At 39.7% G+C, this 12,688-nt stretch overlaps 1 protein-coding gene across 8 annotated transcripts in view; it reads right to left on the reverse strand.

Annotated features, from left to right (window-relative positions):
* HDAC9 (histone deacetylase 9) overlaps positions 1-12,688 on the reverse strand; it is a 491,942-nt gene that overhangs the window by 107,122 nt on the left and 372,132 nt on the right. For all 8 annotated transcript variants that reach the window (XM_087773643.1, XM_087773615.1, XM_087773600.1 and 5 more), the window contains one exon: positions 8,986-9,093. In XM_087773643.1, the coding sequence (XP_087629769.1) occupies positions 8,986-9,093 (108 nt within the window). The remainder of the gene's footprint in view (positions 1-8,985; positions 9,094-12,688) is intronic.

Here is a 12,688-nt window from a genome sequence, read left to right on the forward strand (position 1 = left end):
TTAGTTAAATTTGAGGATAAAGAGTAAAGCCTGAATAGAGATATTCTAAAATTTGTGCATATTTGAACAACGAACAAAGAGAATTCTGCTCAAACTCAGTTTACAAAGAAGATCCATTGCAGACAGACCCACTTAGTTGGATCTTTAATGAAAACTAAGAAAAAATGTTAGTCTTTTTGTAAATTTTCTTCCCATACCTGTTTGTGTATTCAGATTATGTGGTCTGTAAAGTAGATATTGAGACACATCTTTTCAGTCTAAGTGATTTTTCTAACAATAGGTCTAGAGTCATGCTCTTCCTCAGCTCTTACTGAAACTTCTGAATTTTTAATTATTTCCTGCAGAGTAGCAGTCCTTCAATAGAGGACAAAACACCACCACTGAATCTCAAATTCAAGATAATACAGTTTTATATGGAGTTTAAAAATGGATTCCTTCCAGTTGAAAAGATAAGAAATTGAAGCTCTTCTTGTATTTTAAGCTGTAAACCTCTGTATGAAAGAGCAATGCCATCTATCCCAACTATTCAAGAGGCAATGGGCACAAATTGAAACAGTGGAGGCTCCATCTGGACATATGAAAATGCTCTTTTACTGTGAGGGTGACTGAGCAATAGAACAGGTTGTCCAGGCAGGTTGTGGAGTCTCTATCCCTGGAGACATACAAAAGCCATCTGGACATAGTGCTGGCAACTAGCTCTAAGTTGTGCTGCTTGAGCATTGTTAAGGACAGCTTTCTCTTCTTTCAACTTCTGTGTATTTCATATAGAGACTAGGTACCTCACTCAGGGTCTGGATTCCACACTTGAAGCTCAACATCCTCCTAGTCAGGTGTTAAAAGTTTCTATTTTCTATGTCTAAATTTCTTAATCTATCTAGCCCTTAGCTTTTAAAATTAGCAGTGCTTAAATATGGCATTCTTGGACATTCACTTGTTTTTAATGGAAAGGTTTTACTTTTGCTTCAATGTGCACAGGCTTCAGAATGAGGAGCAAGTCATTGAAGCTAATACTTCATTTCTTTGTAGAAACTTCTTCAGTCATTATGCAGAAATGTATCGATTTATCCTGTCAGATTTTATATTCCTTATGTTTTATTTTTATACAACTTTGTATCCTTATAAAGTTATATAAAAAACTTTATATTTAAAAGGTGCTCCATACAGTGTATCTGACAGGGTGTAACCCCTGAATTGGCCTTAGTGCCATCTTTAACACTGCTATCTCTGGCTTAGTTAACTCCTACAATAACAAACATCAGGGCTGCTTTAAGTCTCGGCTGCCTACAACAATACCCTTGCAACTGGTACACTGAAGAAGATAACCATATTCTTACCGATGTCACTTATGTTGTAACGTGATCCCCAGCTATGCCATCCAGCAGGGAGGGTAAGCATAAGAGTGAGTGGTGTAAGGCCGAGGCAATCCTCAGGTACCTGTTTAGGACAATTTTACAAGCTATTCATACTGCCAGAGCAGGAGCCAGTATCTGGCCCTGGGGGTCTACGAATGCAGTGAACAAGAACCCATGATTTAACAGAGCAGTGTTAGCAGCATGTGGATTTGCCAAGAAAACAGTAATGGACATGAGGGAATACCATTTTGTCTTGCAGAGGAAGCTAGTAGAGGCCAAGAACACAGAAAGGGACATTAAACATTTAACTCTGTGATGGAAACAGAGAGTTCCTTGTCTGCTTTCTTGAATGTCTAAGAGGATAGCACCAGAAAATATACAGGAAAATTTGGTGCTTGCAGACTACCTTATATACAACTGTGATGGCCTGTTTAGCCACAACTAGTGTTAACTACATTGGGAAAGAAAGCAGGCAAAGAATTTTAAGAACGGAGCGGTCAGGGAGATAAGCTATGAACCACACTTATAATTAAACTTGTACTGCTATATGAAATAATAACAGTCATTCAACTATAAATATAACGATAATTGCTGGGATAAAGTATCTAAGAGATGGTTCCATATAAAATTTTGTAAGTTTGTAACTTTGTAAAAGCAAAGAATACAAACTGCTATCTAAAAGACTTCATTGGTAACTTTGATTGATGGCTTTTAGCAGTCATATCTCTAACACTAGTAAAATAAGCATTCATTTGCTACTGTGCTTGTTACACACTATGTATTCTTAAAAATGCTGTGCCTGGGCGTGGAAAAAAATGCCTCCTTTTGTGGCTGCCACACATCACTCAGAAGTTTTTTTGAGGCAGAGAGAGAGTGTTATAGGGCAGAGGGTGCAACAGGGAGGTAGAAAGAAGGGTAGGGCAGAGCCTGAAGGAGGAGTACTGTCCAGGGGGCACCTGAGCACAGGGCACTTCCCAGGATAGGAGATTTTTGTAGGTAACCAGAGGAGCTGTGTGGGGTTTGGTGTTGTTCAGACAGGCATGGAAATTTGCCGGCCTGAAACTTTACTGGAGGGAGGACACTGTGGGACTAAGGAGACATTTGTTTCCAGCTCTTTTTGTTTATTGTCTTTAGAAAGATACTACATTTTAGTTTTTGTTCTAAGAAAACATAGCAGTAGAGCTGTGAAAGATGACTGAGTGATTTTTATACAGAATACTTTTAAGACTAGAAAACTAAGAGCTTGGCGGGGGAGGGGGTTGATTAAGCTAATTCTGTTTATTCACTAGATTAGTACAATTTACCATATGATGATTCCTCCATAGCCCTGTGTGACAAAGGCCTTGAGAACAGTAATAACCAAGCTCATTTGGAATGAGAGTTTCAAGTTCAATATAAGCTATCCACAGATTATACAAGGACACCAGAGCAGCAATGACCAAATGCAGGAGGTTTATTTTGGTATCGATTCAACCTGACATATCAGAAAGAATCATCCCAGAAACGTATCAGATTCTGATTCAGAGGAAACTCATTTCAATTGCTTTCATTCTGTTAAATGACCCATAACTACCAACAGGGCAACTCTACACATGTGTGTGTGTGCAAAGGCACACACACATACATACAATAAGGCAGAGAAAGGGCTTGTGCTTCACTCGATTCAGCTGAAGTGGATGTTGAAGACAGTTTCAGACCATGCTTTTAACTTATGTGCCTTTTTTCTTGAGTGTTCTTTTGCAAAAATGCTTCTTAATTCATTCAATTTTTTTAAAAAAATAGGGAATAACCATACAAATCCTACCAGCTCTTGATAGTTTATTGTGCAGATCTCTTCTGTGTCAAATTAAAAATATATGGCGCTTACGTGTTTCTATCACAGAAAAGAGTGCTGCCATTGCCAACGTTGATATATTTAAAGGATACGCAAAGTAAACTAGACAGTAATCCTTATTATGGGTACTGTACTTAAAATAATTAATTCCAGCTTATAATATTACTGAATGGGGTCATCTGAGGCTGAAGAAAACCATTTCAGAAATGTTCCTTTGGATTTTCAGTAGTTCCATGGTCTGCTCAGGCACTGTGTTGCCCATGATGATGGAAAATCATCTCCCATTGCAAAAAGAGGTTCTTATTAGGCATGCTCTTTTTAAATTATATTTTTCCCTCGTACAATTTTTTTTACTGCCAGTCAATTGTAAGATATTAAGGGACAGCCAGAGAAATGTACAATTTGTTATCAGAAAAGAAGTTAAGATGCATTTAAAGTCCACAAAACAGCACACAACAGAACAACAATTACAAGAACAAATACTATTTTGAAGGGCATTATTCAACAAGGTATAATTATTGCAAAACTATCATACTGCCATAATCAACTATCTGAATTCCAACTTCTTAAAAGTAGTATTAATCATTTAATAAACAACGAACATATGGCAACAAAAAAGGTGGCAGTATCAGCATGAATAATTCGGTTAACAAAATGGAAATATCAGCAACCTAAACTCTTTCAGAAAAAACAGTAATTTGGCAAGCTAAGTCCTAAAGGTAAGATTCTCTGCGAGCTCCAAGAGTTATAATGAAATCTGAAACTCAAGAGAGACCACAGATGCAGAAACCCTCCTTTATTTTCCTCTAAGACTTGTCTAATGTGGGGTTTGGATGACCTCTGTACTCGTCCAGTTCAGCAGCAGGAGGGAAGCGCCTGCTGCGCAGGATAGCCGGGTGCAGACAAGGGGAGAGTCTGTGCCTAGCTGCCTGTGAGTGAAGTGGTGCGCCGGCAGGGAGGGGAGCTGAACTGAGCTGAATGTCAGAGTCACTGTAAGGGAACCAGCCGGGCTGGGCTGGGAAACAAATGGGAAGGCAGGGCAGGATAGAACCTCCCAGTGCCACCAAGCCATTAGACCACAGGCTTCTGAAACCTGCCTCATTATTACAGAGCAGTGGCTGGGACACTGTGAGTTGCAGAGCTGCCCTTGGGTCCTACAGGATGTGTGTTACAGCCTGAGCCTCCACATGCACCATTTCCTTTTGCAACATGCTTCTAGCACATCTCTATTTTCCTATGAAAATGCGAGAGAGGAAGGAGATCCTTAAGAGGCACTTCTAGGAAAGAAATGCTCTCTCTGCAGATGCAGATCTGTTAGGACCCTCTTTCTGATGGTGCGATCATTAGGTAGAGGCTAGAGACAATGATTTCCAAGTTTATGAGCTATACTGCATGCAAGAACTCATATACAGGGCACTACCTGTATTCCCCGAGCTCCAAGGAATATATCATAAGACTCCTCTTATCTGTTAAAATTATTTATTGGATATAGCTAACGACTGCAGTGGAATTATATTCACCCAGTTCTGCATACTCCACTCTTCTAAAGATCTGTGGTCAGCCAGCAGATTATTAAAAGCCATCTACATAAATCTGTTGGGGAAATGAGAAAGGAGCAAAGGTAGATAGACACAGAAAGAAAGCTAGACAGGAGAGCTGTGGCACCTATTTCACATAACATAAATACCTCAGCATGTATCAGCAGCTTTCCTTAATTATAAAAAGCTCAAAAAAGGGTGACCTTCATGCAATCCATAGGCTCATCTCCTATTGTAATATTGCCAAGATGATGTTCATCATGAAAAAAGGAAAAGAATTGCATTCGACCCAGTATAACATCACATTTATCACACTATATATTTCAGTGGTGTGATTCTTTATTCTCTATTAAATATTATCTCAAAAGTGTATCGAATAGATCTCAGTGAGTGCTCATTATATTATTAAACAAACCCTAAAAATCCTTGATTTTGATTGCTTGATATAATCAAATAAAAAACATCCAGATTAAGATTCCCCAGAGACGGGACAATTTGTCTTGATTAAAAAAAACAAAACCACAATAATTTACTATTACGGCAGCAGTAGAATTTCAGTAAACCCTATTGTTTTACATCCTTAGCACTGTCATATTGATGCTTTCTCCATTAGTCAAGGAGATCAAAGAAACCTGATGTCTCACAAGGGGTTTGAGCTACAGTGAAGAAAACTCTTAACTCCTGGTCAGTATTTGAACACTGTCCAAATCAGATGAACAAAATGTTGCTGTTCTCGGACTAGACGTGTATGAAGTGGGACTAATAGTCTCAGGAAATTAGGAATAAAGTAAAGAACCTTTTGCCTTGCATATGAGTTTGACTCATGCCCAGCTCTGTAGTGAATCTCTCAATTGTTCTGCAGAGTTTCATAATTTATTCTGTAGTCTCAACCCTTGTCTTAGCAGCACATACCTATAGTTCAAACCTATTATTATCATGTTATGCAATAGCAAGCGATATCAGTAGAGACCATGGAATAAGCATAGAAATTGAAATGTCCTGTTCTTCCTGAAATGGACTCTAAATGTCAGATGCCAGTCAGTACAGGGCAGTTTATGTTTGTTAGTTTATACTCTCTAGCTAGGCAATGAAGACATTTATCTTCAGTATTGTAATTCATTAGTTCTTTAAATTAATTAGAATCATTAAGGTTGGAAAAGACCCTTAAGATCATCGAGTCCAATTGAATGCATGTCCATAAAATAAACTTTTATATTAATTTTAATTTTAGGAAAACCATGTTAGACTTTTTTAAAACATATATATATTTATTCATCAAGCTGTAAGAAATATTTGGGCTGCTCATACCCAACTACACCAACAAACTTGGTAATTCTCACGTCAGAAAAGCACTTGTTAAATGAATGACTTCGGTTTCTCGTTCCTGAAGCTTTTTGTCTCAGACTTTGTCTATGCACGATGATTTTACTCTGAGGTTATCCTAGTGTTGCTGTGGCTGTTTCAGAAAAAGGCATCTGTGATTCCCCAGTGCAGTGGGCAGATAATCCACTGCCTCCTCTGCTGAAATCTGGAGCACTGCCCTGTGGGAAATCCTTGCTGTGTATTTTAAGTCTGCCACTGTGAACTTCAGGACGTGCAGCTCTTCTCAGAGAACTGTGGGATTACAGAACAAATCAGTATGTCCTGTCTCATAATTTACTCTTTTTTCTTAAGATGACACCAAACTGACAGCACACCATCTGATAGCAATCCACAATGGTAAACTTCCAGGGAAAAACTACAGAATGTTTCTCTACTGCTCTCATCTTGCTGTTTACACATTGCAGAGCTGTTATAGCTTACACACAATTCTTGGAAGGCATTTTTTTGTCATCCAAAGATTCTGAAGCTGCAGCAGATCATTCCAGATTGCCATCAGAGCTTAATCCTCCCACTCAGTGTTCACAGTACAGGCCCCAAATGGTTGTTTCACATGCATACTTGCTCAATGAATGCACATGGAAGCGGTCAGCTTCACTTACTTCCTCTCAGATCTTCACAAGTACACTATAAAATTGGCATTTTCCCCATACTAGAAACAGCTGATGAATGCAACACGTATGTTTCTAGAGGAAAAATGGCAGCAAGATGTAAAGTCATAAACGTAGATTGGAACATACAGATCTGTGGGGCTAAAATCTTACAGCTACCTAAAATCTCATCCTGAACACCATGTAGAAAATGCCAGAATAGACTGCAAAAATCCCCCTAATGTCATTTACCATATGGCAACTTGCCAGCAAAACCCAGGTTTGTATGGATGCAGTGACAAAGCAAACACAGGAGGACTCTGCCAAAACAGTTAATGTCAGGACTGGTGTATTTCCCGAACTTCTGCTAGCATGCTTTTCTTCTGTCAGTCAGGTCTTAATAACCTTTCCATAACCTTAAATTATAAATACCACATGCGGATTGTTAGTTCATACAGTTGGCATGGTGGCATGTAAGTCATTGGGCTTCATGCTGGAAGTGTAGGAGCAGGTTAGATAAACACCTATCAGGAACAGCGTGAGTATTCCCAGCTCTTTCACAGAAAATCCTTTCCATTCCTATTTTCTTGATGATTTGGTATAAACCAACTACTTGGCACGTCTATTGAACAATTATCTTTCCTATGTCTCAACTGGAGGTTGCATGAGACTGCTTCAATTCTCTGCACTGTAGACAAAGACTCTATTTAGGATCAGTAATAATTTTACAGTAAACTCCAAACTAGTACTAAATTTAAAATATTTGTTTACAGACTGTTGCAACTCCAGTAGCAACCAAGGTCTCACACTGGCTGATGTTTGATTCTTTTCAACTGTTCATCACATACACGTAAACAACCAAGAGCATTCACACTGTGGAAAGAAACCACAAATGTACAGAGGTAAGCGGTAAAGGTTCTGCAGCAGACCCTGCTCATGTCAACTGCACAGAGGACACATCTCATTATGCCTCTCAAAACTTGTTTTTATATTGCCTTAGAGACCGACATATGTCCTGCAGTCGCCAAATGTAAAAACTAGCTAAAAAATCCTTCTTCACTTTCACTAGTCCTGTTGGGTGGGAATAATGCACAGTGAGTTGTGTATTGAATCCTGCCTAAAAAGCTTAATGGGGATGAAGTACCCATCAGAAAGGATGCACAACAGGATCCCATGTGATGCACCCTGTCCTTGATCTTGATCTGAGATTTCAAAATTTGTACATTTTGCGTAGTACCTGGCTAATGATGTCAGTGTCTGAATATGAAAGTTTAGTAACTTCATTCAATTGGTTCAGAGCTATCGTGCTGCATTTCACCTGAGAACACTGTCATTTATGTACCTATATATTCTATATCTGTGTATTTGTACACATAAACATATGTACCCCTTCCCAAATGTGCAGCTAACATATTTTGACTGAAAGAAGACAATAGACAGGGAGAAAATTCTCAAGTTCAAATACAATATGGAATTTTAAAAATGATCATACAATGCTAATCCTAAAATATTTCTTTCTATCTTGATTTTGGAAACAGGACTGAATCCATTAGTATTTGGACTGGAAAGGGAATAAACAGTTTCATTAAGGAGACGTATTAGCTCCAACGATGTTTATTGGGGCAAGCTTGCACTCCGGCTGCATATGGTGTACCTTTAAATAGGGCTGTTAAAATACCAAATAAAATGTCAAAGTCCGTCAGGTCTGGAGCTTTTATAAATTGTTTAGACTGGGGATAATTTGGGTTTTGTACATCATGCCTTGCAGATCGCGCAGCCCGGAGATAGGAAAGGAAAGGGGGCCAGGGAGAGGCAGGCAGGGCAGCCAGCCTGGCGGAAAGGCACCTCCTGGGTCATCGCTCTCCTCACCAGCCGCCTCCTTCTTCCCCCTAGCCTGCATGCCTGCCGTTCGCCTCCCCTCTCTCTGGGTGGTATCCTGAGGTTACGCACATGGCTAAACAACCATATTAAAAAATAAAAAAAATTAAAAATCCACTTCAAAGGCAGTGCCACAGTCACTTGCCAGAGATGTGCACGCTATGAGTAACTTCACCTCAGGCCGTAGCAACCCTGCGCTGCAAGTACCCACCACCGCTTCAGCGATCGACGGCAAGACGGGCCCCAGTGAGGCCTGGAAGAGCCACCCGGGCTGCCACACCTTCGTGGCCGTCCTCCCGGCCCTCCTCCTGCCACCCTCCCCGGAGCAGAGCGGTTGAACAACGCCTCCCTCCAGCCCCCCCCTCGCCCTCCACCGCCCGGCTCTCCCACCCACCGCGCGGCCCGGACCTCACCTTCAGCTCCCGGGAGGCCACGCGGGCCGCCAGCTCGATGACACAGCCCACCGCCATGCGTGCCGCCCCGGCCGAGTGCAGCTCGTTCCAAACGGTGTCACTGTCCACCTGAGCAAACAGCCGGCCCCGGGAGGAAGGCAGGGGAGAGAGGGAGAGGGAGAGGGAGAGGGAGAGCATGAGAGAAAACAAACCCGTGAGGGAGGGCTGGCAGCGTGACAGCCCGTGTACAATAACATCAGTCTTCCGCCCTGGCCAGCTGAAAGGCCTTCTGGACATGGCTTTGCTTATGCTTTTTCTCTGCACGGGCTTCTCCAATGGAAACACATTCCTGTCATGCCTCGCTGCCATTCCCTGTTTAGATTTCTCATTACAAACAGTGTTACATCGGCCGGGCCGGGCCTGCTCGATGGCCGCCAGATGCCGTGCGCTGGGTCCTGACGCCGGCGGGGGGACGGGGACCTGCCAGTGCTTGGACAAAGCGTCCGGTGGGGACCGCCACCGCTGGCTCCAGCAGCTGTCACAGGCAACCTGTGCCACCAAAACTCACCGGTAGCTCAGGTCATTACCCCTTTTTAAAAAAAAAATAGAGCAGTAAGCACTCGTGTTCCCTACCCAGGCAGGAGTAATTTTTAAGTGACTGAAATCAGAAAGATTAATTGTTTGGATTAATTTCAGTAGTCACTATTGCCATGGACAGAAAATGAAATTAAATAAAATAAAGTGCGACTCTTGCTGTACCTTCAGTTTTGATGAACTAATAAGTTTTGGCTGAAAGGCTTTAAGTCCCACTTTGTAACAGATGAACGTGGTTATTTAAAGCAGAGAAAATTATCTTTTGTGCCTTCTAAATGAGCAAGTGTGACACGTAAAACATTACATGAATATTATACAAAATATAAGGATAAAATATTATAAAGGAAATATTATAAAGACAGCTAAGCAGCACTGCTCTACAGCTTTAATCGGTATGCTAAAATTTTGCTTTTGAAATCTATTTTTAGTGACTATTTATTTGCAGAAACATACCAAAAAATATAGGTGAAATGTTGTATATCCCTTACATGCTATTATGCCAAGCAGACATGATGGTGTGAAATAGTCTGAAAAAGTCATCCAAAGAGACAGCCAGACTTCCTCGATGCTCCATGGGAAGTGCATTTAATTGTATCATACTGTACAAATTTATCATGAAAAGAAAAACGTTTAGGGATAGACAAAATACTGTGGCAGATGCTATTTGGATAACTTCCAAGCACACTGAGACATGTTTTCAGTTTGAATCAGAAGTTTCTGTTCCTAATTTCTTAAAAAAAAAAAAAGGAAAGGAAAAAAGAAGGAAAGAAAGAAAGAAATCAAGTAATTGAAAATGGATGCAACTGCTACTCGACTCTGGAGGTTCTGAGGAATTTCTCTGATTAGTCATTTGAAACAGAAAGAAGCTTGATCTTCTCTACACCTGTCAAATGTCTTCGCCATTACTGTTACAATAATATTATATTTCAAGCTAGTAAAGTGATCTTATTTTTCAGGGTACTGGACCTGAGTTTTCTATCATTTCGATCAGTTTTGAGTGCACGCAGCAGAACTAATGAAAATAGTTCGTATTCACAGTAGACCTGAATAAGAAGACTGGATTTTGCTTGCAAAGTTTAGAATAACAGTAATAACAGCACGCTGTGTTTTCATCTGAGAAACTCAAAATGTTGTACAAACACAATTAAGCATCATCAGCTTGATGCGGGATGATTTATCATATTTGTTTTGCAGATTGGTAGCTTGAGATTTAAAGAAATTAAGTAGCTTTCCCAAAGACGCACAGAAATCAATAGGTAACTAAGAAAATTGCAACAAGAAATAAAGAAACCAAGTAGTAAAAAAAAAAAAAAGACATATGTAACATTAGACAGAGCTTCAGGTTGCCTCTTTATTGCTTTAAAGCAACTGTGAATCAATTTTCATCTTTAAAACAAATAAGGAGATAAATAAGTTGAGGTCATTGGTTAAATCAATTTAATCAAACCATAATAAAGTTTGAAAAATACTGTGCAGTACTTTAAATAAAGAAATATCAGCAAGACAGCTGGGAGGGAGCACTTTCTTACCATTTTTATGGCTAGCAAATTAAGGTTAAGATGAAGGAGTGGCTGATGGAAATGATTCAATGGCAGCTGCTCGGTACACCAGGGCATGAGCAGGAGCCTGCATCCTCAAAGGGACTATGATTCATTTCCAGGAAGGCCGATTAAGTTAAAATTGTAACCACAGCTTGAGAGTACCCACCCTTCAAGACAGTTGTCTGCTCTGACACATGAGACGGCAGTCTCTCCAACCACCGAACGCTGAGTATTGCCCAGGATACGGCATTTATCATTTTCTGCTTTCAACTGAGTGTGAGGAGACTGAACTGGGACAATAAGACCAATTATCTTCCACTGAAAAATTTCCCTCAGACCACTTGAATGACTGCTACCTAATTTTACCTGGACTGGAAGTAAAAATGGGCAATCAGGAAACAAAACATCGTTTCCCAAGGAATTTTCAAAAATGATCACCTAAATGTACACAGGAAATTCAGGATATTTTAGCTGATCTCTTGGGCATGGTACATGTAACAAATGGTAAACTCTCAAAGCCAGGGGTAGCCAACTGAAGCTGCATACCTTAGTGCGCTGTTTTTATAACACAAGAAAACTAACATAAACATATGAATAATTACCCTGAAAAGGCATGGTATTATAAACTTAGATGTCAAATTCTATTTCATATTCATGCAAAATTATGACTGAATTTCTGAGGAACACCTCATGAAGAACAACCTAGAAAAACTTTCATCACGCAGCCGATGCTTTAGCTGTAATGACTGGAAAATGCCATCTCACTCCGTTTTGTAACTCTATTAGTTCTATGTATTGCCTTAAATGTTTCAGGTGTTTAAACAGAGATTTTCTTTTAGTGTTACTCAGTGTTTACTTTGTAAATTGCTGTTGAAATACAGTGATATAAATGGCAAACCCATTAAAATTACAGCTACTAGCTGGCCCAGTTGTCAAGCTGTATATGAAATGCAGCTATGTAAAATCCTACTAGATATGCTTTTCTTTATTCCTGTGAGATAAAATGGTTGGATTTTATACAAGTAAAAGGAATAGGATTAGACATTGTGGTTTCTCGTTCTAGTTCATGTATATATCACATATATCTGACAGTCTGTCTAGATGCTGAGTATGCATGAATTTGTGACAAATGTGATGCTTTCTGAATCACAGACTATGAAAAAGTCAGATGGAATTTTATAAGAGGTTATTTTTGTTCTGCAAGTGCTTTGGAGCAGCCGAAGAATTCAGTAAAAACCTATCTTGATTAGGAATTTTTTCAGAGAATGTTAAACAAAATTTACAGACAATACAGCATTTGTAGCTTAATTCTAACACAGAATCTTAGCCCCTTTTTTTCTGCTTAATTATATATATTATTTTCATTTAAATGTCCTTTAAAAAAATTGTCAGGGTAGGAAAATGTTCTAAATGTCTAACCAAATGAAAAAGAACATTTTTTAAAGCATCAAAATGTCAGCGTTAAACTATGAGCATACTACACATTTCATTATCAAAAATCCTATCACTGCTTCAGCTCTTCAAAGACGGATTGTGCACGATAGCGCCAAGAGCCAGAAAACACGAGCCCTATCTGAACACTGACTTTC

The sequence above is a fragment of the Nipponia nippon genome, unplaced genomic scaffold (assembly GCF_047370975.1).
Source record: "Nipponia nippon isolate SJK-2023a ecotype South Korea unplaced genomic scaffold, ASM4737097v1 scaffold_1, whole genome shotgun sequence".
Lineage (NCBI taxonomy): Eukaryota > Metazoa > Chordata > Aves > Pelecaniformes > Threskiornithidae > Nipponia > Nipponia nippon.